At 38.8% G+C, this 27,477-nt stretch overlaps 2 protein-coding genes across 2 annotated transcripts; one reads left to right on the plus strand and one right to left on the minus strand.

Moving 5' to 3' along the window:
* Positions 1-402: 402 nt before the first annotated feature.
* Positions 403-10,953, minus strand: tmem151ba (transmembrane protein 151Ba). The gene is made up of 2 exons (XM_015011296.2): positions 10,570-10,953; positions 403-5,963 (listed from the first exon to the last, which is right to left on the minus strand). The coding sequence occupies exons 1-2, from the start codon at positions 10,651-10,653 to the stop codon at positions 4,521-4,523; spliced, it is 1,527 nt and encodes a 508-aa protein (XP_014866782.2). The 5' UTR covers positions 10,654-10,953; the 3' UTR covers positions 403-4,520.
* A 4,050-nt stretch (positions 10,954-15,003) lies between these two features.
* Positions 15,004-24,298, plus strand: nfkbie (nuclear factor of kappa light polypeptide gene enhancer in B-cells inhibitor, epsilon). The gene is made up of 6 exons (XM_015011294.2): positions 15,004-15,746; positions 18,497-18,599; positions 20,619-20,829; positions 21,444-21,532; positions 22,177-22,425; positions 23,502-24,298. Exons 1-6 carry the CDS (start codon positions 15,430-15,432, stop codon positions 23,562-23,564), a joined length of 1,032 nt encoding a protein of 343 aa, XP_014866780.2. The 5' UTR covers positions 15,004-15,429; the 3' UTR covers positions 23,565-24,298.
* Positions 24,299-27,477: the final 3,179 nt, after the last annotated feature.

Raw genomic sequence — 27,477 nt, forward strand, 5'->3', positions numbered from 1 at the left:
CCCTCTATAAAGTTATGCAATTTAATCTCAGTTTGGATGCAATACTTTAGTGACAAACACATCAGAAAGGTCAGGTATGAATCCTGCTTGACATGTCTCTAGCAGGATTTTATATATATATATATATATATATATATATATATATATATATATATATATATATATATATATATTAATTTATCCTAAAATGAATTGTTCAAAACTGCAAAGCTACAAAAATATGTCCATCTACAAAAAAACTGAAAACTAACTCTGTAGAGCATCCCTGCAGTGAAACATAGTGGTGGCAGAATCATGATGTGGCGTCTTTGTCAGACTTGATGGGAAGGATAATAACAAAACGTTATGAAATAATATTGAGTCACCCTCTCCTCGTCACAATACAGATAAAAACAAAATAGATTTAGTGAGCATTTTCATTTATTGACATTTTTATCCAGTTTTGAACAGATATTTGGTATTTAGTCCTTATGTAACAGCAAGGCAGCTTTGTGGTGATACTGAAATACACAAAAACGTTTTCACTCAACATTTTCAACAGGTAGTAAACCAAGTAGTGCGATTCATGACAATAAATAAACATAAATCATATTAACCTTGCAAAAAACAAACAAAATCAAAGGTAAAAAATATATATAACCTCAGTGACTCTTAGACAAAAAGACTGTGCTGTATGTGTTCAAGTGTGAATGCACCAGCTTCTGCCGCCATTTCAAACATGGCAGCTTACGTAGCTAAAAGAGTGCATTCAAGTGATTCATAAGTGTGGCTAAAAGGAACAAGAACTACTCAGAAGATTAATTAAAGTTCACATGAAGTTGGTATCAGCTGTGTTGCATTAAGGATAGAATAGCTTGTCACCATTAAACACCTGGATGTCAAAGTTTTTCCTGCTGCTATGGCCTCAATGTTTCTGTGTGTGAGAGAAACATTCAGCTACAAGAACAGTCATTATTCTCAGCTCTATCTTATTTACAGTACAAAGCCTCTCTGCCCTACATACACAAATTTATACAGATATAAAAAGATGAGCCCCAAAGCATTCTGGACAGAAACAGTACAATCTATTGCTACAAACTAATATGCTTGCCAGACACAATAAAGGGTTTAGTGCTTTGCATGACAAAATCTTTTATTCTAACAGAGGAAAGCTATTGGCCTTTCAGGCTGGCTTATACGCCAAGCAGTTTTTTTTTCTGTCACATTTAATGTAAACATTGCACCCGTAAACAAATCTCCTCAAATATTTATTTATTTATGTATTTACTTATTTATTTATTTATTTATTTATTTATTTTACAAATGACCATAATCAGACATTGAGACCATGACGGTTTGCTGACTGATAATAATTTAGAGAATGGGATTGGATGATTTCTGTAGTGGTCATCAAATTTAATTGGTTTTAGCCTAATTCATGCTGAGACATGACCCAACCCTTCACCACTCAGACATTTCTGTTGGAAATTAAAATAAGATTAATCTGCATCAGATATTTTTATTTTGCATTACCTGAAGGTGGCAACTTGCAACAATTACATAGATGGCATGCTGTGACCCTTTAAATGTGGGATATTTGGGTTTTACATTCCCATTGATTGCTCCTATAAAAAATATACCCTAATTACATTAAGTGCTAACAACTAGCTGTTATTTAAGCCAATAAAAATGTATTTCTTTCCCTTTTAAATGTCCTAGAGCTAAATAAGAAAGTTCACAAAGTCTGTACAGTCTCTCTGTTAGCCACAATGTTGTTATGTGTATGACAGTCATATTGGCTATTGAAAGGCCTACCTTTGACTTATGGAGTTTCAATTTAGACTTCAGGGGATGTTTGATTTGATTCTTCCAACTTGGAACTAGAAAAACGCAACTTCTGCATACCAGCGACTCACTCGCCTCACAAGGAAAAGAGAAAGAAATGACAGCAGGAATGTTGTTGCAAGCAAACTCATTGTCTCACACTATCCTGAGGTTGGCGGGACTTGCATATGTGCTATTAATACATTTGAGGTTTGAAAGAATTTTTAATCCACCCTCAGTTCTTATTTTTAATGTATTTTAGGTATTGCTATTAAGCTAGTTCCAAACATAACACCCCAAGTGGAATACAGTCAGTGACAGATTGAGCGCAGACAAATACCGTTCATGGATTAGTACGTGATGAGAAGGACAGTGTCACTGATAGCAAACTGATTTAAATGAATAAGAACCCCCTTGGTATCCAAAGTTGTTGACAAACTAAAAATATCCTTTTGATATTTTACTATTTTTGTGCATTACAACTCACAGCTACCGAAGAAGGATAAAAGAGGCAAACTACAAAACCCTTTACACTCAATGTCGATGAAAACCTTTAGCAAATGCTATCTTATTCAATATATGTTACATTTAGGAAGGAAATCTTCACATTAGAGACCTGTGCTCTTAGTTTGCACTTATCTACGTCTATGCTATATCCTATATGTTCTGGTTATACTTTAGGGATAAAAGGAAGTACTTCTAAGTCTTGTTTTCGGGTAATCCTGTCATCTTATTGAATGTGTTACTAACAGTGTCAAGTCCAGGCCTGTTTATACAGTTACATGACAAGCTTTCTGGATGCCTCTCTGATGTGCATCAGCAGCAACGCAGAGCTGGCAAAGCAATATCTGCGTTACATTATCTTGAAAGTCATTTTTGATTTATTTATTGTCTTATGAAAAACACCAGAAAGAGCGTTTGACTCGACTTGTAGTAGGATGCCATTTTCAACGGCGATGACATCAGAAGACCGACGTCTCCGTGACATACCACATGCGGTTCTTCTGTAGTTTTATTGGGAAGAGGCTGAGATGAGATGGTTCAGATTGTGAAAGTGGATGTTTCTCGGAAATGGTTGATGTTAGGCACTTAAACGAAGAGGTAGCCTGAGTAGGACTGTCAAATGTGAAATAAAGAAAGACACAGTTTGAAATGATGATTCTGTTTAGAGTTCTCATGTCCTTCATCCACTAAATTATTCATCTTCCTCCTGTTCTATATTTGGCATGGAAGGGAGTATAATGTCATTGCAAACATGCTGATTTCCGTTCAGTAGATGCTTTATCTCTACCAGACTCTTTAATGTTTTTTTTAATATCTGTGCTGACCTTGAATGAATATGTCCATGATTTGAGTTTCCTACATACTTTTATTTTGATTTTCTATGTAGGCTTGACTGATGAGTTCATCAGAGGTACTTTTATGAGGAAACTGCTGAGTCTCATTCATGTCTGTATTTTCCCTCGTGAGTCACATGACTCATGCAATGTGTATGTCTCTATTAATATCTCAGTGTGTTTGTTGTTTCACTTGCGCATCAGTAACATATTGCAAATTTTTCACTTCTTATCAAACTCCTAATTTGTCAGAATTGAAGAAACGTTACCAAGACACTCATTCACCAATGTGACATTTCAAAGTAGGGTGTGACTTCTCTTGGTATTTCCAAGTTGGTAGTCCCTTGATAGACAGCTGAGAACTGCTTGGTTTGAAATGGTTATCTGTGCCAAACTTATCAGAATCATTATTTGTAAAGGTCTGAACAAATCTTGTTACAACCTCTAGGTGGATGTTATGATAAAGACATGCAGACTGCTGAGGAGGTATTCATATCACTTGAACGCTTCACTTTTTTTTTACATTGCAAACTGCAAACTTCAGTGTTTTTATTGGGATTTTTTGCTGTAGACCAAGACAAATTGGTGCATAATTTTGAAGTGGAAGGAAAATGATAAATTGTTTGAATTTTTTTTCTACAAATAAAGTATGAAAAGTGTGGTGTGCAAGGATCCAGTCCTCCTAAGTGAATGCTGTAACTACAGCTAAGTCATTTGGGAATACCGCTCTGCCAGCTTTGCAAACTTAGCGACTGACATTTTTGCTCATTCACAGTCAGACTGAATAGTTAGTGCTGGCGAACATAAATCTTCTAGTCTTGCCAAAGTTTCTCAATGGGATTTAATAAATTTTCATGCAGTTTTGGATGTACATTTACTACTCTTATGATGAATTGAAGAGTGCTTTATGTGATGCTCAAAGTTTGGGACCTGATCCTACATTAAAATTCTCCACAACGTTTTTTTCTGACTTGTCTATCTGCAGGTGTTTAAATCCAGTCTGGTGCCTTTTTGCATATAATTTGCATGTACTGAGTTGTCTTCAGGTACTTCTGCTTCCTCTCTCTGTATGAAAACATGCAAGTCAGGCTAAATTATCAAAGTGTACGCATGAATCTGTCATGATGCCCTGAGACGGACTGGATTGTCCTCGCTCTACTCTGCCTGTAAAAAATGGTGGATGGAGGATTTTTCTTCCACTTCCCAGTCATGGACTAACTTGTGTTGTGCAGAAGTTTTTGGTTGTAATGTGTCCAAAATGTGAAAAAGTGTAAGTACCCAAATACTCACAAAGCATTGTAAATGTACACACCCTCACAAGCCAGGGCTAAAGATGTTTCTCAGCCTCAGTTTGTGTCATCACATTGGGCTAGCTGTGGGTCAAAGGGACGTCTCCACACAGGAGCCATTCCTGTGCAAAGAGCGATGGTCGTGATTGAGGCATCCTTCGTTGCGATGCACAATGAGCACAGGAAAGCACAGAGCGTCCTGATAGGCCGGAGGGTTCTCCTCATTAGTCTGCTGACCTGACAGACAGCGAGTGCTCTCGGTGGGACAGGACTGCTCATTCAGGCTCCCGCTGCTCCTCCACAGGCAGCTCCGCCTGGACCCATACAGCCGGCCCAGAGAGAAGCGGCTGGCGCTGAAGGGGATGCGGGGGCTCGCTGTGTTGCAAATGCTCAGGGCGCTGCGGGAGAAGATGGAGGAGCTGCTGATGGCGCGGTGGCAGCGTTCACAATTCTGCCTGTAGCTGCCGTACCGCCCACTTGTGGAGTAGCTGTTGCAGCTCCCAGAAAGCTGGGCTAGATCCATCAGGACTGCCTCCGAGTAGCTGGGCACTAGCTGCTGGTTGGAGCGAATGTGCCACTCTAGCTCCGTGCTGTCGATGGTGTTGACCCGTGGGATGTGTTGGCAATACGGACGCTCCTCGGATGGCGTTGCTGGCACATAGTCAAAGCCGAACAGCTTCTTCACGTGGTAATGCACGCAGGCTGTGCGGTACTCCGTCAGCACCCGCAATGGCCAAGAGAGAGTGAACGCAGCTGCCACCCAGAAAGCAGAGTTGGAAGCATACCAGGGAGGATGGTTCAGGTCAGAAAAGGCAATCATGTGCTCCTTAAAGTCCACATTCTTTAAGTGCATCCCCTCACGGGCCTCCATGTAATCATCCAGGCCCTCGTTTTCTGTAAAGAAGCGAGCCCGCTGTGTCAGGTAGGTGTTTTCTGACTCCACATTGGCAAAGCTAAAGCACTTTGTGAACCTCAGCCTGCTAATTGGGAATCCCTCCAAACCTAGCAGCTGCTTCGAGATATCCTTAACGCCACAGTTCCCATAGTCAAACTCTGTCTCGGCCACATGCGTGTTCACTCTCTCGTGGTAAACCTGCGTGGTGGTGTATGCGTCTCCATTGCGGTAGCGCGTCACCTGTCGTGTCCTCCTGACATAGTGGTAGCTGATGGCCTTCCACCAGATGCAGGGCGTGGCCTGCTGCATTCGTTGTATGCGCTCGGCCACACTGTCCACATCCACCTTGTACAGCAGGTCGTTCCGGGCGTAGCAATGCCAGCACTCTACAAGGTAGACCACATAGAGCATGACCAGGAAAGCCAGGGGGATGTAGATGTAACCATTGGAGCAGGGACTGTCGTGATACATCATGGACTTCCCCTTGTAAGCGCTGTCGAAGGAGAGACGCGTGACCTTGGTCACCTGGCACCAGGCTATCACTCCTACGCAGCCATGCATCAACAGGGACAGCAGAAGGCATTTCCAGTGAGACTCCTGGCACAAAGACTTGGTCAGAGACTGTTTCCGAGGATGCTGCTGCAAGAAAAGAAGGGCAAACAGAAGTCAGCAGTAATAGTAAAGATGACCTGTTATGCTTCCTTAAAGAGGTTAGGGTAGGTCTGCGGTCTACACAAAACATGTTCATTACATTTTTTGCACTCCATTTTGAGCCCCTTTCAGAATGAGTTGTTTTAGAGCCTCTTGTCACTTTAAATCCAAATAAGCTGCTGCTGGCCACGCCCACCAGCTCAATTTGAAAGTGGCTGCAAACAGATGCGCAATTATACACATCTGTATGAAAAGCAGAAGTAGAGCAGCAGCAAGTGGTTTCTAGATGGTAAGTGAACAAACCACTTGTTTTTCTTTTATAGCAGCCTTTGTACAACGCATACAGCTGTAAAATCAGCTGGCCAAACGTCCTGGACCTCCACCTGGGTTGTTAGGTGACCGGCTGGGCTTTGCTGGGGTTGCTAGATAACGCACTGGGTTTCTCTGAGGTTGCTAGGTGTTGGGTGCCTGCTGATTTGTAAAGGTACATTCTGGAAGTTTTTGAAATGGCTCATTTCCCAGACACCAAAAAACATTAACTTACTGCTAAAAAAAATAGCAAAAAGCTGTGTGGTTTTTTAAGCACTTGGTCAGTTTATAAAAGCAGTAGAAACATCAAGATTGTACAAAACTTGATTTTTCTTTGTTTGTTTTTTTATAAATACAACAAATATAACAAGACTTGACATGAACTAACATGTAAATACAAAAGTTAAAGGTAGGGGCTCATGCAACTAAAATATTTATACAAATTCTCTGCTTCATAAGTGCTTTTGCATAGTTTATGCATGAGTTGTATCAACCTGCCTGATGTTTTGAACTGTGCAAGCCAAGAAACAATTACCTGATTCACACATTGGCAATGGAAACACTTCTGACAAGTCTAAAATCTTATTCAGCAGCTGTCACTTCTATCAGTTTACATACATTTGGTAAAAGAGTAGGCGTCCAAGTTTGTCCTTCACTGCTCAGCATTTTTATCCATTTGTTCTGGTCCAATCAACTGAGATACTGTCTCACATTTTGCTAAAAAAAAACATGGCAGTGCAGCAACATGTTGCAGGGATGTCATGCATTAGCAAAGCTTTAATTTGGAAGCTATTAGCAGACATATGTGAAGTAAACTGTGTTTTTCTATGTTTTTGCATACTAACAAAATAGCAATACATAAATTAAAAAAAATATATGACTGTAATAATCAGTTATTTTGTGAGTTGCAGCAGAAATAACAGCTTGTTTTTCTTTTTTTTATAAAAGAAATTAGATCATGTTTAATTTAAATATCTTTGTAAACACTATCATGCAGTGAAACCACTTTTATTAAAAGTTATAATACAGTAATAATAATCTCTTACCAGTCCTTGCCTACACAAAAGTAAGATTTATGTCACAACAATCAAAACAACTACTGCAGTTGTGCAGGTTTTTCTGTAGGTCTTGGTGAAAATTACCATAAAAACAGCAAAACCAGAACAATATTGTTTTGTTTTTGTTATTTTAGCATGAACCGTGTCTCATATAAGCCTGCTTTGATCTGCGATGGGTTGACTGGTTGAAATCTGGCCATTTTAGATGATGGGAACAGTGTCCAAAAACACTCAAAATAATATCTAGATTAATATTTTTGTTATAGCAGTCTTTTTATTAAAGTGAAAAAAATATAAATATTTATTATATGTTGTATGCCAAATCCACCTTGAGTGTTTGCTGCTGAATAGCTCTATTGTAGTCTTGGGATTTAGGTATGAGGACTGAAATAACTAAGACAGAAAGCTGAATGTGTTCATTTTCATCCAATTCTGGGTTGATTTGCCTATAAAAGTTTTAGATTATTAACCAGCTAAAACGCCTATAGGAATCCATTTTAAATTTTCCTATAGACGCTCAGATTTTAATTTAAAATGTCTTTATGTTTTAAATAGTCCATTATAATGTGGATTTTACAAGATTGAAAGAAAAGTAGCGCTGCAGGTTATTCACTAACAGGATATCTTCATCTGTTATTTCACCTCAGACCTATACTGCAGAAAAAGCTATTCAGATATAAATATAATAAATGTTAAAAAGGTTTCAGCTACATGTATTTTACATGAATTCTTCAAGGCACATGTGATTTTGTAAAATAACTTTCAAGGAGAAAGACTGGGTTTTTATTTATTCTTTACTTTGAGATTAAGTTACTGCAGTAAAGTACGTAATAACTGTTCTTACAATGCAGAGAAATAGTTAGTTAGCCAGCAGTGCCAGTATTAGGGCTCAACTATAAAGCCAAACATTTATTTGACTCCTGCAGCATGAAGCCGATGGCATCATTTATCACCCCAGAGAAAAGCGGGTCCCAACGGCAGCATTAACAGCTAATCTAAAGAGCTACTGAGATTCAAAAGCCTCAGGAAGGACAGACGCTAGCAAAATAATTTACGTTGGACTTGTTAAATCAGATTGTGACTAATACTTTTGCACTCTCCATGTTTTATGCATTAGTTTCATAATGAATCCGACATATTGGTTCTGTGCTCTCTGAGTGACAGACAAACATAAATAATAGATGTTTCCTCCCCACCCTGGTCACATGATCCCCAAGTGTCTTGCCAACCTATAAGGCAACATCCCGCAGGGTGAAGGGGATAAACAGTGAAACTCCCTACTGAGAAAAACCAGTTGCAGGAAGACTATTTACTCAACAGAACCCTGCTCTTACTCCACTCACAATAATCAATACAACATGACATACTTTTAGGTTCATGTTACATTTTACAAGCTCTGTTCAAACACCACAGGCAATGATGTTTATGTGTACTTTATTCGGGAGTGTAAGAAATTTGGAAATAAATGCACTTGTGTGCAGTAAAAGATTGTTTTCTAGGTGAAACTGATCAGGCCTGATGTAAAAGGAACATTACACAGAAATTTTAGTTGCAACAAATGAGATGCCAATTAAATATCCACAGCCTGAAAACATGAAAGAGCTGGTCATTAGAGCTGATAGCGGCGAAGGAAAGGAAGTGACTCAGCACTATAAACACTGTAAGGCAGACATTTCTGTTACAATAATAAAGGAAAATCCCTGCATTTAGTAAATAACACCAAACTGCTACACAAGAATGCCTCAAAGAATTAAACGGGTTGAACTCACTACAGATTTCAGAAGCATTTGCCCTCCTGATCAACATTTACGTCATACTGGTTTTCTGTCCATGCATTTCATTCAAGTGTCTGGACGACTCAGAATATCATCAACAATGTGTTTATTTCCAAAATCCAGTTCAAAAATAGATTCACTGTGAGGTCTGTCTCAGGTTGGTTGGTTGGTTAATCAGTCACGGTGATAAAAATCATTATTTAGTGTGGGCAGGTGTCAAGACCTGCTGGAAAAACAAACCACCGTCTCTTTAACACTTTTCAGCGGAGGGACGTGTGAACTGTTCTAAAATGTCCAAGTAGACTTCTGCGCTGACTCTGGGTTTGGTAAAACACAGAGGGACCAACAGCAGCAGATGACATGGATTCTTCAACAATCAATGAAAGGAAACTTCACACTTGATTTCAAGCACCTTGGGTTACGTTTCTCTCCACTCTGCCTCCAGACTCTGGGACCTTGATTTCCAACTAAAATGCTAAAATTGGCTTTTATATGTCATATCTGGTTCAGAAGTAGATTAACACAATAAATCCAACACTGGTCCATGTGCTGTGTTAGCTGTTGCAACTTTTTTTTGGTAACCACACTTTTTCCTTCCACTAAACTTTCTATTAATCTGCAACAATCCTGTGAGTAACCAGCTTCTCTAAATATTATAATAATATTTGTAATAATACATGAATCTCCTTTTTTTAAGGATTGTCCATTTTTTTGGTCATTGATTAGCCCTTGTATTCATTCTACAACCAAATATAAAGAAAACATACATAGATGGAAAACTTACATTTTTAATTTTCTTGTGTATCTCACCAGCTTACAGTATACTCTTCAAAAGCCTCCACAGTTTGAGATGATACCTTATGTGCTCAGTTCAAATCAGTCCAGCAGTCTTCTTGAGTGGAAAAAAAACCCTTCATTGTGCCTTTAAATAAATGTCTCACACACTCAGAGATACTTTTTCTTGACATAATAAGAACAGCTAGGTTACATAAAAAGCCTCTTGTGTAATGGATGTGTAACTTATCCAGCAGTCTGCAAGAAAGACGTGATATTATACCTTATAAAAAGTGCAGCCAACTCATCAATGACAAGTTTAATTACATGCAAACGTGTGTAATTGCGTGTTTTTATAGTGAAGAAATCAAATATTTCCCTGCCAGAGTATATTTTGCTCTTGTGTGGCCCTTTCTTTGTTTTCCTTCTTTTCACACCTTTGATTGCCTGTTGGGATCCACTTCAGGATCCCCGATGAGGCTCATTTTGAAAGATGCACAGCAATGTCCTTTGTACAGTCACTGACTCCAATTAAACCCTAATCAGGTTGTTTTCATTAGCCTGCAGAGACCTATCATGGTAGCCTATTAACGAAATCAGTCAAACCGATTAAAGGCTGTATTCATTTATTCCTCACATTCATCTGGAGTGATCTAAACGCTGCGAACAGCTTCTTACCTCCTCTCTGGGACTGGCCGCTGCCTCCTCTTGGACCGTGGTTGTGCTGCTCTCACTGGCCTCTGGAGCCGATGCTGGGGACATGATGACAGCGACACAAAAGCCGGAGCATGGATCTCCCGGTGGGATGGGTCTTTTCCAACGCAGGGCGAAACATAAATACCCGGAGAACCCCCTCCGCACGTCATCTAACCCGTCCCAGTCCGTCCGGAACCAGAGGACAAGGGCTGGGGAGATGCCGCATCCCCTGCCTCTGTTTTTCCTTCTTTCTTTCCTTCTTTCAGGTGGGACGCGTTCCGCTTTATTGAAAAGGAGCCCAATCAAAAGGCTGAGCAGTCCGCTGCAGGAAAAACAGTGCGAGGAAAGAGCAAACGCGGCATGCAGTCAGCTTCTCTCCGTTGCTGACGGTGAAGCCACAGTGAAAGTGTGATGCAGGACAAAGAGGCGAGACGGTGGGACACGTGTGAGCAGCCAGCCCGACAGCACAACGTAAATAATACACGAAGGAGCGCGGAGAGGCGCTGCTGCACAGGGAACCACCCTCTCTCTGCACACCACCGAAGACACGCACTGGCTGAGAGGTAGAGATAACAACCTTGTAGGCTTAAAGATTAAACCCAGTAGTGTTTTTTTTTTGTTTTTTTTTTGCACTAACAAAATGTGCACTGACAAAAACACACAAAGCTGGGTTATGACATGTTGACTTCTCCAGCAGGATCACTAGTTACACTGTTTTAAAAAGTGCACTGAAAGAAATAAATCACATATTTTCTTTTGCATATTTGAGTTGATGACGTCACGAGAGGAAGAGAAATACAGCAACTCTTGACAGATTTCTACAAAGATTCTGAATTAATACGTTTGCAAATGAGTTGCAAGAGGTTATTAAACAGTACCTGACATGAAAAGTTTTACAAGTAATGCATTCAAAACCATAAAAAAAAAAAAATTCTTATCCAACATCTACAATCTAAATTGTAGTCACAAAAGTGGCTTACTGGCAACAACAATTCATTACCTTTTTGTAAATAAAATAAAAGTTAAAGCTAAACAGCAGTTGAACAATCTTAAATCTCCAGGATGGTGTTAAAAATGCAGAGTAAACTGCCATCAATGATAATTGACGCAAACTGGTGTTCTCGTTGCTGGAAAATGCTGAAAAACTGAGAATGAAACTTAACATTACATGTGGTTGACTGCGGCGTAGAGTAGTTGTTTTGTAATTCAAAAGCTGTGGGTTTGATTATACTTACCTCCTGCCACATGTTGATGTTCCACTGGGCAAAAACACAAGCTTTGCTGTATGAGTCTCTCTGTTTCTACTAGGAGGAGGCTGAGAAATCTAATAGAAAACAAGCACAAATAACGTAAACAGGGAGTGAAAATCCCAAAAATAAATTAGAAGCGGCAAATTATTTCATTATTTCATTATTGGCTGGTGACGTTGTAAGGCAAATTAAAATGCAACTGATTTTATTTTTTGCTAAACATATACAGTAACATGGTATACACAAAATGTCCATGTTAGATTTGTTGATAATCCAGCACTTTCACTGTGAGAATGCTGCTTACATCAAAATTAAAGAACGGTTACATTTATTGCAACAGTATGGGGGAGAAAAAAACAAACACTTTTTTCTCTATTTTTTATAAACATAGTATTTTATACTCCTGAAATGACAACAGTTTTAGCCACATTTATTTTAGTTTTTGTACACTTCACATAAAACATGCCAGAAAAAAAAAATCTGTTTCTCTGAACTACTTTGACTCTTATTCTAAAAAAAAATCTTTATGTACTTTGATTAAAAACATTGCCAACTAGTATTATCTCCCCATTCTTTACAGCTTACACAAAAAACTGAATTATCCATATAAAACCACTGCAGCTTGAGCTGAAAAAAAATCATATTTCTGTTGGTTTTATGTAACACCGTGACAATAAAGACACCATAATCTGTTTTTGCCGTGTGAGAAGGAGGAAAAATGACGACAATAGGGAGATTAAGCACATATGAAAAAAATATTTTCTTCCTTCTGTTTACATAAAAATACTTTCACCACAGTCATCCACGGCACACAACCCCGTTTCTTTCGCAACACCCACAGTTTGGACATTGGACCGGACGGCTGACACAAGGTGGAGCAAGTAAACATGACAGTGGATGACATGAAAGTAGTTGGCAGCTCCTGAGTAATAAAAATGTTCCTCTAGCATTTTCCGGCAGTCAGATTGTTTTATGGACTGCATTTATGGTTAATCTGGTCCTCTGAGAGCAGAGCAGCAGCTGTGGAAGTGGGCCCTCTAAAGGTCGAGCCACAGCAGCAAAAAGGAAAAGAGCAAAATGAGATAGGCTACAATTCGCTTAGTGTTTGTGGTGTCAAATATCAGTGCTCTGACATGAAACATTTATTAGTTTCTCCATGCAAATTTGCACAGAAACATGATGTACATTTCACTACACGATCCAGTTAAATTAACAAGTTCATGGCAAAATTACCACATTGTTGATTTGCAAATTTGTCCAATACAACATGGTGATATTTATATTGAAATGCTCAGTTTTACATTGAAATGCTCAGTTTTTGCTTGTTTGTAGAAAGCAACTTTGCCTCTAATGGAAAGTGTATCTGTGGCTTTGCAGCAACCAGTGACAGCCAAAGAGCTACTTCCTGTTTTCTGCTTTTAAAAATAAAACACATTTCCATAAAGATGTGTTATAATTACACTGCATCAAAACTGAGCTTCAGGAATTACATTTATTTAGTCTAAACAGGAACATCACTAGGAGTTTGGTCAGCAATTTTCATGGAGTAAATGCGAGTGTGTTTTCACATTATTTGTCTTTTCTGCAGCCTTATTGAGGATATTTCTTACACTCTTTGCCACATTTTAAGAATATGATTTTAGATGTTCCTCCACTGGGAGGTGTATTACTCTGTTTAGTAACTTTTGTTAAAGCATTTGAATACCAGAGGTGGTGGCGCCTGACTTGGCCACCAGAATTAAAAAGCAAAAGCAAACTGGTTTTCTCCTGAGAAAATGTGCCCTTCCAGTGTCAGTACCAGCAAATAGTCGCATATTCCAGCTTACAAATTATAGCTCTACAGTAAACAAACAACAAAAGACTGCCCTTTAGTGATCATGGCGTCCTTTCATATCATGCAGGTTCAGTTCATGATATGAATTATAGGCAACGCCGAGGGAGACTTTGGAAACAGAATGCTCAAACTATCATTTTATCTACCTAAACACATTTTTCTAATGCTTTTATACACATGCTGTCAATGGAGAGTAGATGCACCCATGCACTGAGTCGGTGCCCCCTGTTTGCTGCTCAGAATAGAACTATCACGATGTGTTTGCTGTCAACCACACTGCCCACGTTGGGTGAGGCTTAGTTATCCTGTGACACTTTTTCTTCTTTTAGCTGAGGTGTTTGAGCGAAACCTTTACCTATGCCCATCTGAATCAAGATACTAAATTGCTACATATGTTAAAATCTGCAAATAGGCCTATTTGAGATGTAAAAAAAGAAAATATCAAAATGTGTATAACTGCCTGTTTTAAACATCAAATATGCTTCAATGTACATTATTGTGCACAGTGCACCAATGGAATTATGTACAGTCTTGCTTCGTGCCACTCTTGTCCATCAGCTACAGCTGATCAAAATAAGTAGGGCTCCTGAACTGGTTACTTTGCAAATGCCAGCCAATAGTGTGTCAAGTAGCATTGCTCCTACCTTTACAATTTGCATTTTGTTTAAAATATTTTAGTTTGCACAAAACAATTTGTGAAAATACACGAGTCAGTAGTGATCCATCACTCTAAAAATTTTCTGAGAGGCCACTGGTTAAGCTCTACAAGTAAATATGCAAATAGATGGGGGTCAGCTGTATTTATAAACTATAACACAAAAACAAACTATATTAGGCTAATTTACCTCAACAAAAAAAGAATAACATTCCAAGTTAGAGATCTGATCTAAAACCTCTTGTATGTCCAGCTGAAATTTGTTGGAATTTGTTGCAATTTGTACAAGTCCCTGTCTCTCAGAACAATAAAACATGGTCCCACTGTCTCTTGAATTGATTGAAAACAAAAGTCACATTTCCCTGTTGCTTGTTTAGTAGCTGTGTCTCGTTATTGTTTTATTCTATATGATCTCTAGAGCGGCAGACAGGAAGTAGACTGAACTGCTACTGAAAACACCTGTTACTTGATACCCTTCATAGTTGAAAGCTTCAACTCTCCCAGCTTTAATTTTGAAATTCGTTTGCATTTCCGCCTTGAGAACGTTGGCTGTTGCTTTCTGTTCCGTGCGCGCGCGCCTGCTTGTTGTAGCTGTGTGCGCACGCGCGCGAGTGTTAGACAGAGTGTTTATTGCCGCACGCGCACTGGGGATTCCCCCGGTTGACAAAAACAGCTCTTCCAATCCTCGCCTTTCATTGCTCATATGCTCTCCGCCTCGAGCTCACGCTGTTACCGGATATCTAGTCGGCAACAGAGCCGTTTCACCACTCTTCGCTTGTCTGTGTGTTTTGTTTTTTTTAAAACCCGTTTTCGTCGCGTTAGGAGTAACGTGTCATGGTTTAATACTTTTTATTTTTATTTTACAAAAGCAAAGAATCTCTTAGTTTTGAGGGTTTGTTACTGCAAGGGGAAGTACTTTATATAGGTTAGTGGAATGAGACTTAGCGGCTCGTTTCTCTGTTCTTATAAAGGAGCGGAGGTAGCCTGTCCGGGTTTCACCACCGAGCAGCCAGCGGCTACAACACCCGCTAGAAAACTGTAAATCATCCGGGAAGGAAGGCGGCTGTAGCGGGGGAAACCCAGGGAGGCCACCAGCGTTCACCATGTCGAGCGACGGTTGTGGCAAAGAGGACCTGCAAGAGGACATCCGCATGGACTCGGGCATTGAGTCTTATATCTCCATAGTAACTTCAGAGGAGCCCCGGGAACCGACCAGCGATTCCATCGGGCCGAGGGACAAGTTTTCCACCGGGGAGGAGCGCCTGGACTCAGCCTACACGTCCTCATCTATCACGGTGGAGAGCCTGTCGGACATCGTAGAGGGTTGCACTATCTCCAGCGCCGAGGATGTGCAAGCAAAGATGCCTGAACTTTCTAAACAAGAGAATTTACTCACAACTATTACAGAAGATGGAGACACGTAGGTTTTCTTTCCTTTTACAATCAATATCTCCACTTTCGGTAGAAGTACTCTTAAAATTGTCAAATTAGAATGTATTTATCTAAAATAAGCCAGTTACTAATAGTAAAATCACTCTTTATATCTTGAGAAATGCAGTTTTGACTATGCATTGCAAATATTTTCTTATGTTAAAAAAACAGTCACTGACTTCTTACATTTTTTTTTCACTTAGAACTAATTTATTCTAATTTGCATTTTTTTTTTTTTTGCTGGAGGAAAAAGTCCCTATAAAACTAGAATATCAGAGTAGATGCTTTTATTTCATCTGAGAACCTGAAACACCCATATAAGGGCAAGTGGCATTTCTTTCATTACTGTGAATCTAAAGGCTTGGTTTTCCCATGATAACTGGTGCTGAAGGGGATTTCAAAGTGTTAACATGGAGGCTTTTATTGAACTTTGTCCATGTCATGAATGTGGACAGTCTGCTGGGAGGCGTCAGTCAGAAAACAGAAGTGAAACAGATAGGCCTGGACTTCCCCTGCATCACAGACAGAGCACATGTTGCAGAGGTCGCTGAAATCTTGCTTTAGATTAGAGAAAACTTGTTTGACAGGACAGGACAGTTTCTATATGCATGTGATTTTTTCCCCCTCATAAATCACATTTTAACTTTCTTTTTGTGTATTTTTAACCAGAGCATTTTTCTTTAAAGAAAGAAAAAATAAATTTCGACAGAGCAGCGTTTTTTTTAAGTTCTCAGTTTGACTTGGTGAAACCTCACCTCTTTTGCACCAAATCTAGACACCTCAACCTCCATATATAGCCTCAGTAGACCTTCTAATGTGTGAACCACTCATCCGGTGTCACCTTTGCCACTCAGGTGTGTTTCGACTACAAATGACAGACTTTGTCAAAAGAGTCCTGCAACCAATGCAGCCCAGTGAGTGATGCAGTCGCAGAATTGCGGAAACTGTTGTTGTGTCTCTGACCTCTTTTGATTTCCGTTTGCTGATTGCCAGAGCCATATGGTTTCATTCTCGCACCCTAACTATAGATACCTGCTGGGAACAGCGAAAAACACCTGAATCGCACCACACTGGGCTATTTACACTGATGGAGAAGCATGCAAACTCTAGTTTTCCCCTGTGGGATTCTTTAAGGTCTTATTCATTCAAGACTTACCCAAACCAGGAAGTCCCTTTCATGCCAATTTGCTAATAGGGCTCTATTTGAGGCACATTGACTAGTCTGCAAACATTTGAATGAGTCTGTTCATTCAAAGGTACTTCCAGATAATCTCAAATTTATCTGTCAGCTTTAATGTTTTATTGCAAATGTGCAAGAACAGGTTTGGAAACATTTAATTTTCCAGGGTAACTTTTAATTTGTTTTCAGAGTTTTGCTTTCACATTCGTGTATTTTCCCCAAAATTATCCAGCAACTTTCCATAATTATCTCAAAATATATATATATTTTTAATAGTATTTGTTAGATTATTGTAATTCACTTCAAGACAAAAGTAAATAAACCTCAGCCTGTACTAGCTAAAATTTAGCATCTCTGCTTAAAAACAGAAAAATCAGAGTAAAAAAATAACTTTTGCTTGTTTCAAAAGATGTTTTGTAACCAATTACACAAAGCTGGATGTGTTAAAGTGGTCTTATTGGAAAAATATTGAATATCAAAGTGCATTAGAACACGCACTATATAGAGTGATTAGCTTTATTAAAGGTTTGAACACTTTGCAAAGTTTTAAGAAATATCTTGAATTGTATAACAAACTAAGCTATATTTTTTTACTGTTTCATAAAATACTTTTTCATTCAACTTGGAATAAATGCACTAGTAGCATGTGTTAAATGTAAAATAAACATATAATTGTTAACTTTCTGAACATTTTCTCTCTGATTATATTTTTTGCAATTTGTGGAACAGGATTAGTGCTTTAGTTTAGTGTCTTCTTTACGTCTCACCACGTTGTCTGACGGGTAACTTGAGAAAGTTGACATTTTTGCGTGCCTCTCTCAGCGCAGAAAGCTGAATGAGAAGTCTGTGCAGCGACATACTGTGGGAACTTTTGATCCCACTCTGTCTGCCTCTGAATCGGAGTCTGACTTCTGACATTTAGTCTGAAGCGAGAACTGTCAGACTTTGACATCACACTGCGGTAACACTTCATCTCAGAGCGCAATGTTTTGGTGGCTCTGAATTAGTGTGCGCTTTCTTGAATTTGCACTCTTGCACACGTAAAACGTGGAGGTCAGGCCTCCCTCTGAAAATGCTGAGATGTTTCTCTGGCGAGGCCCTCGTTGTGTTGTTCTCGGTCGGTCTAAATTAAGCACCAAAGCGCTGTTCCATTTCCTGCTTTGTGCTTGCATTTGTTTGCTACAACTTCCCACGCAGGCCTTGAGGTTAGAGTGCTTTTGCTTTGTTTTGCCGTTCAAGTTGACGGAAACATTTCCCAAAGTCATACCGTAGTCTTACAGGTTGAAATCACTATCCTCCTTTTGCAGTATCGACCTGATGCGAGATGTTCTTGAGAATTTTCTCTATGTTGCACAACATCCCAATCACTCAGTTTTGCCATACGGCCCACTAAATGTTACTCTCTTGAGATGAGTACTGAGGAAAATTGTGATGCAACATTTTGTTGAAGTGCTGACTTTTTGTCTACCCACTTGATGTTACAGCGAAATATTGCTCAATGTGACATTTTTCTTTTCAACATAAATGCAAATATGTTCGTCTTTGTGTCTCTCCTTTAGACTCCTGCACCTAGCCATCATCCATGAGGATATATTCATCTCTCAAGAGTTGATACAGCTGTTCCCAAAAGAAGCCCTGGACATCCAGAACAATTTATATCAGGTTGGTTGATCAGCAAATGGCAGCTTCCGCTAGGAATTTTCTCCCCAGTGTTGCTTCCTCATTTCCAGTACCTTGAATGCAGAAGCAGAGGTAATATTTATATCCGTGTACTTCCAGAGAAGTTTTCTTCCTCCTTACGCGTAGCCTGTCCCCTCTCGGGAACGTCACTGTGGGTGGCTCCAGCGTTAGCTCATAAGGGACTTCGAATGGAAACTCCCCTCCTCTACCTTGTGTAGAAATAGAACCGCAGGGAGCTGGTTGGAGTGTATCCTTGTGTGGATGTGGGTGGAGGAATTGTTCCAGGCCTTCAGGAAGTGGGATCTAGAGCCTCAAACGTGGAGCAAGCTGACAGGGGCTGTCAGTTGGAAACATTTGAAAATAAAGAGTCAGCACTTCATACGTTGACTCAGTTTGCACTGCACTCCTCAGTTGCATAATTTCCTCTCAACAGTCATTATAAGAGAAAAATTACGTTCGAGTCGGCATGCAGAGATCCAGCCACGTACAAAAGGTTTTGTTTTTGAAGTTTATGCGTACTTAAGGTTTTCTGAAAATTCTGTGTAAATTCAAAGGAATCAAGCTCATCATTTACTGCATTTGCTTTAACCTCAGTGGGCCAGAAAGCTGCACAGCAGGAATTCTTGTTTGATTTGGAATGAATGCTAGACTCTCACTTTCTCAGCTAGAACTGCTTCTTCTTTTTTTTTTTTTTCTTTTTTTTTTGCGGTTGTCTTTGATGAGGTGTGTAAACAGGTACAGGCCTGCTCTCTGTCGTTGGTTAAAGGCATTCTTTTGAAATCTTGGTAGCAGACACACTCAAGTTGTTTAAATTTGGATGTTAGAAATCAACAGACTTGATATTTGAGAAGATGTAACCAGGAAATATTCTGTTTTTTTTCTTTATGGATGAAAAAAAAAAAAAATAGAGACACCCCACACAAATGCTGATTTCCTAACTTTTTCTAAGCGCTATATCGTAAAAAACAATATAAGGATAGCATTGGAAAAAGTTTTTTCTACCGTTTCATGCTTTAGTTATTTTTTATTAGGAACAGAGAACATGTTGTATGCATGGGAGAGTAGTTGCTGCACAGTGTTTTATTACTTTAAACCAAAGAACAGCATGTTACTGCCATCTCAATATGTGTACTGCTGAAAACTTTGAGATTCCCAAAAGACTGCTAACAGTACCAAACCCACCATGCTTTAAAATACGATAAAAGCTCAAAAGAATTAAACAGAATTCCCTGCACTGCTTCTAGCCTTCCTGTTATTTGCTGAAAGTCTTGCTCTCTCCCTCTCTCAAGCAGCCACAAAAGTGTCTTTACTGTTGGCTATGATCAGAGTTGGGCAGTAACTAGTTGCATTTTCTTGTAACTTTTTGAAAAATAATTACTTGTGTAATTATATTTAATGCATTGCACATTTTGCCTTTACTTCAGTATTTTATCTTGAAGTATTTCTACTCTTATTTGAGTAAAATTTCTGGATGCTCTACCCACTGTGAGTAGCTTCCCTGAATAAAGAACAAGCTTGTTTTAACTTTAAAAAAATCACCTATTGTGTTAAGTTTTCTTTTGAAAGAAATGAAATTGTAAAACAGTTTCTTTTGCCTAATTTTATTTTGTAATTATTGTTTACATGAACAATGTTGATTTTTAAAAAACAAAATTTCCTCATAACTTTATATTTTTGTCTGAAGATGTAGATTTTACATTTCAAATTATTGATGTTTTGATCAGTTACTCAATACTTGAGTAGCGTTTTTACCAAATACTTTTATTCTCTTACTTGAGTAATTTCTTAGACAGCTACTTTTTACTTTTACTTGAGTAAAAATATGTTGAAGTAGAACTACTCTTGTGTAAAAAATTTTGGCCACTCTGCCCACCTCTGGCTATGGTGCATTCACTGATCAAAGTTAATACCTTGTAGCATCTCTAATAAATCTAATGTATTAGATTTATTACACATAAGGATGTGTTTTTAACTCCATCCTTGTTTGCTGGTGATGTTCAGAGCCCGCTGCACCTGGCCACCTACCTGAACCTGACGCAAGTGGTGACGATGCTGATGAAGAAGGGGGCCAGCCTGGAGCTGCAGGACCAGGACGGGAACACGCCGCTCCACGTGGCGTGCCAGCACGGGCAGCTAGAGTGTGTAACAGAAATGACCAGAGACCTTCCTCCGAGCTCGCTGGCACCAGTTCTACAGACCCAGAACTGGAGAGGTAAGACTCCTGTGCTGTTAATGTGTAAATGCTTTTGTGGGTGTAAAATGGAGATAAAAGTAGTGGTGGGCAATATGCACTCAGAATTTTATTGTGATATTTTGTGGTACTGTTTTGTTAATGATGAAGATAAAGATTTGTTACTTATTTTTTTAGGTAACTCTATGGCTTTCCTTGCATCGCACAGCATTCATAGCACCACAAACATAAATATTGTTCTTGAGAAACATTCAGTTTTTCTCTTAAATTGGGATTTATATCACAGTAACTCCATTTTTTTTTTCTTTTTTTTTATTGATGCTCTCGTGGAACAGAGAAACAGAACGATCACACTGAGTTTTTTTTTTATTTACCATTTTCATGATAAGCAATAAGATAAATGCCAACCCCTAGACAAAAGCTGTTATCATGTCTCCTTCTCTAAAAACTGCATGTTTTGTGTTTTTAATGGGGACTGGATCAAATATGGAAGTAGCTTCAAAACATTTTAACGCAATATTTTAAACGCGTAATCAATCCAAGATAAAACCAGTTAATTTTCTTGTTGGTCGTCACTTATGGTTGTTTTACGCTTCATACTGAATGCTTTAAATGAGTGGGTTTCCTCCTTGCAGGTCTTACCTGTCTTCACCTGTCAGCGCTGAACAAGCAGCATCATATCATGAAGCTCCTGATGAAAAAAAAAGCAGATCTTAACATCCAGGTTAGTCTGCGAATTTGTGATGCAACTTGTGGTGTTTTTCTGCAATTCAGTGTTTGAAGTTGGGTTGAAACTAACAAATTATTAATTAGTGCTCGTCCACCTGCAGGAAACTGTCACCAAATCCTCCCTGATGTTTGCAGATATTGTACATAAACAGTAAACTGGGTGACAAAATGGTTTTTACAGCCGCATAAAAAACTGTGAATTCTCCTGATAATATTTGTCCCATTTGTCGGCTTCCCCTGCCTTGTTTACTGCGTGTTCGCGTACTTTGTGTTCCCGTTTATAAATCTGCTGCACCTGTCCTATGTTGATAGTGATACGAGCTGAGCTCAGGGCTTCCTGCAGAATTCAGGGAGACATAATTAGATTTGAGATATGATTAGGCTGGCCGCCTGCCGCTCTTAACTTTCTATTGATGGAAGGGAACATGGCTGTTGATCTTAGAACCACCACAGACATTCCTCTCTGTTTAAATCACTGTCCCAATATGCCGCTCTGTCTCACATTCAGAAACTAACTAAAACTGTTACATAAGCTGTAATTTCTAGACTCGCCCTTCCTAATTTCAAGCAAAAACATTTTAAGCTTTTCATGTTTTTAACAACTGTTTTAATTTGGTTTGCTAATTTCACCCCACGCAGGAGGGAACTGCCGGCAAAACGGCTCTCCACCTCGCCGTCGAGCTGCACGACATGACGTCGGTGAAGCTGCTGCTTAAGGAGGGGGCCAACGTGGACGCTCCCATGTTTAACGGCTGCACGCCGCTGCACCTCGCCGTAGGCAGGCAAGACGCGCAAATCGCCGACCTCCTCTGCCAGTTCGGCGCCGACAAAATGCTGCGAAACATGGAAGACGAGACGGCGCTGGATCTGGCCGACGGAAACAACGATGTAAGCAGCTGGTGCTGATTGTTTTTGGGAATGTTAAAAGTAATAGGAACCAGAACTTAAAGTTTAGGCTTCGTTTTTGCGACATATATGTCAGAGAGTTGTCTGAAAACACTCACCAGGTGACAGGAAGGCTTTTTTGGGGGATTCAATCTCGTGGTTAAAATACCCAAAAACAAGTTGTGTTAAATTAAACCTTTTAATTTGATGGAGGGAAATCATTTTATTGACAGTCCTATCAATTCTTATAAAATAAATGTAACCTGATTGCTTTTTTCAATTGAACTTTTCTTTCTTTAAATCATCACAAATCTTTTCATTGTTTTGTGAAAAGAATTGGTTGGAAATGTCTACAGGTATTTAAATCAGCTATTTGTAGATTTTTTTTTTTTTTATTAGTGGCGATAAAAATTGTGGAGGGTGCTGCACATCTCTGAATCTGGTGCAGTTTTTGCATGGTAACTCTGAAGCCCCAAGATGTTTTATTACTAAACGAAAAATATTCCTCTTAAGTCCCAGGATCTTTGTACTTGCAGTTTGTAAAATTCCCAGGTTACTTTTTAATTCTTTATTTGTTCGCATATTTGTTTTTATTCAACAGTTTAATTCTCTTTATCTTTAAATAGGAAAGCCTCAGCCACTTTTATCAAAGCAGTTTTTATATGTCATGTTAAGTTACCTCATCTTGGGTTTTTTGGATATTGCACAACTTTTCTAAGCCTTCAAATTGACAGAAGACAGAAGAAATGAGTGAGCTGGTTTGCAGAGAAGCTTCCAAGCAAACGTGAAAAGAAAGTCGGAGTCATAAAAACTACACAGAGTGTCAAGAAAAATAAAGAGTCCCACAGATATCTGATCCCAGCATCGCGTGGATCTGGGATTACAAGAAGAGGCCGATTACACAGGCGGCTGAAATGTATACACACTCTAAAACATTTTAGCACCTTTATGTACTGAAGATTTAGTACTTCTGTGTTTTTACTTTTTTGTCCAAAACTACATGTCTTTTGGGAGAGAAAAAGAAACGTGTTTAATCTCAGTTGCGGTTATTTTGACACTTATTTCTGTTTTTCTTCTAGATTCTGGCGCTGTTTCCATTTGATGACATCCAGATCTTGGGAAGGTCGGTGGTGTCATTTTGAACACAGCCAGATGATGGAGTGTAGCACACACCTGGAGCCTGAATGCAGCTGGAACTTTTTGATTTAAATAATTAAAGTTTTTTTTTTAACTAAGTTGTTTATAAAATAGTGGCTTTATACGTAGTTGACTCTAATATCTAGTGAGAAATGTGCACCATATTAATCTGCTCTTCTGATGGGAAATGGAGCGATTCTGCTTTAACTGAACGCTGATTTACAAAAACAGGATCAGGATGTGTTGTTCTCGACTTCGAAATGTGCCCCGATGCAAGTGCCAAACTATCGATGCAGGTGCCCCCAAAGATGCTACCTCTTCTACAAATGGAAATTGTTTTAGCTGCATTCATTTTAGAGACAGTCTGTGCATATGAAATGATGAAAGCATGGCCTTTCATGTTTGGTTTAGAGAATGCATTCTTAAGCAGATGATATTTTGGTTTCCTTTTAAATTGAAAAAATGTACATTTCTGCAAACTAATCGCACCCCTGCTTATTACAACAAACTGATAGCCAGTATAAAAAAATGTAATATATTAAAAATAAAACGCAGCTTAATGTTTCTTTTTTCTTCTTTTTTTTAAGGTTTGCTGCTTTGTGTTGTAGGACAATGTATCTATTTATCTCTTATCTCTTTGTCTACAAAAAGCTGCAGATGTTCCTTTGCATGTAATTACACTGGCCTCTCTTGCTGCAACGAGCAGTTCATTTATTTTGTAATAAAAGTTAAAACAACATTTGCACGTGTGTGTTCTTTTTCTGGGAAAAGGAAGTTTTGATTCTCATTAATGTGTTTTGGCACTGCTTTTGTTGGTGCACACCCTAACCTGAATTAGCTGCTCTGCGGTGGAAAGTCCAGGTTTGCTCAAGTATCCTTAAAACTGATTCAGGCATGCACGCAAGAGCCTGCGTGAAAAATAGAGTGGAGATGATTTAAAGACCGAAGCTCACTTTAAGCTATACAAAACATGCACTTTAGGTCAACTTTTATGATTGTACTCAGTTTGCACGGTTTACCCTCATGACAAAGTTCTTTTTTCGTTTCCTGTCACCTGCCCCTGCAAGGTGTAACTTTTGTTTTACAGTAAGTGTCTTCTTCCTTATTGCATTTACAATACAATGAACACAGGGCGGTTGGAAATTCCACCCGCCTGGATCTCATTTGTAAACACGCTGGCAGCAAAACTGGTTCACGTGGAGGGCTTTTTGATACAAAGACTCTTGCATGTGATGATACCCAGGTAACCTGTGTTGTAAGCAGGCTCGTGTGCAGAAATTCTGGTAAATTCGGAGCAGTGCAAAAATGATTATACTTGTGTAAACAGCTGGAACACAGTGTTATGCAACTGTACCTACTTCCCTATTCAACTGTGACCTGGGAAACTCTAAAGCTATTTGTGTTTTGTGTCTCTGTTGGTCATTCTGGTAAAGACCTGCAGGAAAGAGGCTCTAAGCATTGTGCGGGTTTCTATCTAGCTTTACTCAGAAGTTCAGTGATAGGTATTTTCTCAAACCTACATAAAAGAAGAACCACAGACAACGTATATGAGTTTTTGAGTTTTCAACCAAACTTCTGCAGAAGGAGAAGACACAGCGAACAGCTTCTCCAAGCCGATCTCCATGTGTTCTGAAAACCTTCAGTTTGTTTGTCTCTTTTATTAGCAAGAAGGGTGTGATAAGGAATGGGGGGGAGGGGGTGAAACCCACATCCTATCTTCACAGCAGGGTGAGAAATCGGAAACAAAGAAGGGGGACACAGAAACTAAAGTAACACACAGAGGTTTTCAGCTCAGGAGTATCCCAGGAAGATCCAAGTCACTATAAGAACATGCTAACATAAAATTACAAATGTAAGAATAATTCTAACATTCAGGAATTTTGTTAGAAAATGTTTCACTTACTGCACCAAACGCTTCAGTTCATACAGCTACTGATGTGAGAGGATGTTTGACCAATTCTCAAATATTTGCACTAAAAATCTCCACAAATAATGAATGAAGTGTGTAATTTGTTTCTGCAAACAAGCCACACATAATTTAATGCTGTACTGCATGCTGCTGGAGCTAATAGTTATATTGTGCAGAACTTTCATAGCTCTAAAGATATTATAGATAAAATAAAACCACATTAAAATATGCAGGGAATTCAACTATGGGGAAATTACCGATTAAAAAAATAATTATTCACAACTTTTGATCTTTTTCACATTCTTTTACATTTCAGTCTTAAATTTTAATGTATTTTTTTTTGTGATACGCCAACACAAAATAGTGCACAATTTTTCAGTATAAAGAGAAAGATGAAGGAGAGAAGGATTTACAGTTTCCCATTAAAGTTGTGCAAAAATGTGAAAGATATAAAGGGTTTGAATACTTTTTGGAAGGGACCTTAAACTTGAAATTGCTCTGTGGTATCTTGTACATTACTGCTGATGTCACCGTTTGCTAGAAAAGAACCAAGGGATCAATTTTGCTGTGCGAAATGTCTTTTAACTGGCAGAAATGAAAAAGTATGAGTTTTCTGCAAACTGTGGTACAAAAGGTTCCCACATCTTTCGCTTTGACATCAGAATGAAATTGTTTACACAGTTTAGTAACACATGAGTCTGGCTCTTTGTATTTGATATTCTAGGTTAGCTCAGTGAGGCTTTCTGATTTGCAGTGGAAAAATCTGCCACTTCACTAGGTCACGGTTGAGTAATCCTACCTACCCTTCTTTATCCCCTCCTACTGTTTGACCTCTCTACCTTCTGCGCACCACCCTCAATATTCTCTTTTAATTTGCTCCATGGAAAATGTTCAGCTGTGAGCTCTACTGAGGTGTATGCAGTCTTACATGAAGCTCTAACCTTAGGAGGTGTAAAACCCCTGCTGAGCATAACAGAAAAGTCTCACTCAGACAGGAAGGCAGTGCGTGAAGATAAATAAGATATGAAGATCTTATAGATCTCTTCACTCATGAATAAGCAGAATATGTAATATAAACAAAGGTGATGTATCGTGTTAAATTCGTCTGAAAGGTTGGATTTAATGACATTGCAGTGTGTTTTCCCCCTTCTGTAACTTGTGGATAAAGAAATAAAATAAATGTCAAACCAGTGTGTTAAACAAAACAAAGGTAAACAAAATCTAAAAATAAGATGAATGGAGCAAGGTGATACTTTAAAACCTGCTAGAGGCTGCATAGACTTGAAACTGGGGCACAAGTTCATCTTCCTGTATGACAACAACATCAAGCACACAACCACGGCTACGATGGAACAGTTTAAATCAAAGCATCTTGACGTTTTAAAATTCTTCAGTAAAAGTGTGGCGAGACTTCAAAGTTGTCTATCTATCCCTTACTATCTACCCAATCTTATTGAACTTGGGCTATTTCACAGAGAATAAGGAACATTTTAAATTACTAGACATGAAAAGCTTACAGTTATCCCCTCAATGACTTGCAAGTATAATTTCACCAAAATACATTTCTAAAAAAGTATTGAGTGAGAGGAGTACCTACATACTCTGAACTTTCCAGATTGGTTATTGACATCAAACATTCAAAAAAGGCATCTTCCCCATGAAGTCCCAGTAACTGACACTAACATTTCTAGTTTTAACAGTTAGCTCCAGGAGTACTTAAAAGCTACAGTAAATGTTTTTCCTAGAAAATGGACCAAAAACCTAAAATTACAAAAGTACACATAAAAATATTAAGAAAATAACAGCCTAAATGAAAAAAAAATATATATAACAAGTATTTAATGAAATACAGAGAAATTATACATGCATTGAAGTTTTAACCTTCTTGTACTCCTTATATTTACAGTTTTTCTGGCATTACTATTTTCGAATACTTGAGTTTGGCTTGCAGTACCTTCTCCCGGCCAACAGGATGCAGTGTCGGCGGGATGGGGACGTTTTCAACCTCC

Source organism: Poecilia mexicana, unplaced genomic scaffold (assembly GCF_051168715.1).
Source record: "Poecilia mexicana isolate PSO_F unplaced genomic scaffold, ASM5116871v1 scaffold_21, whole genome shotgun sequence".
NCBI classification, from domain to species: Eukaryota; Metazoa; Chordata; class Actinopteri; order Cyprinodontiformes; family Poeciliidae; genus Poecilia; species Poecilia mexicana.

What these genes read in the sequence shown, in the direction of transcription:
- tmem151ba (XM_015011296.2), bottom strand. Translation starts at nt 10,653, where the DNA reads ATGTCCCCAGCATCGGCTCCAGAGGCCAGTGAGAGCAGCACAACCACG. An exon ending in CGGCCAGTCCCAGAGAGGAG is followed by an intron (nt 5,964 to 10,569) that starts GTAAGAAGCTGT and finishes CTTTTCTTGCAG; the next exon opens with CAGCATCCTCGGAAACAGTC.
- nfkbie (XM_015011294.2), top strand. Translation starts at nt 15,430, where the DNA reads ATGTCGAGCGACGGTTGTGGCAAAGAGGACCTGCAAGAGGACATCCGC. An exon ending in ATTACAGAAGATGGAGACAC is followed by an intron (nt 15,747 to 18,496) that starts GTAGGTTTTCTT and finishes TCTCTCCTTTAG; the next exon opens with ACTCCTGCACCTAGCCATCA. An exon ending in TGGCCGACGGAAACAACGAT is followed by an intron (nt 22,426 to 23,501) that starts GTAAGCAGCTGG and finishes TTTTTCTTCTAG; the next exon opens with ATTCTGGCGCTGTTTCCATT.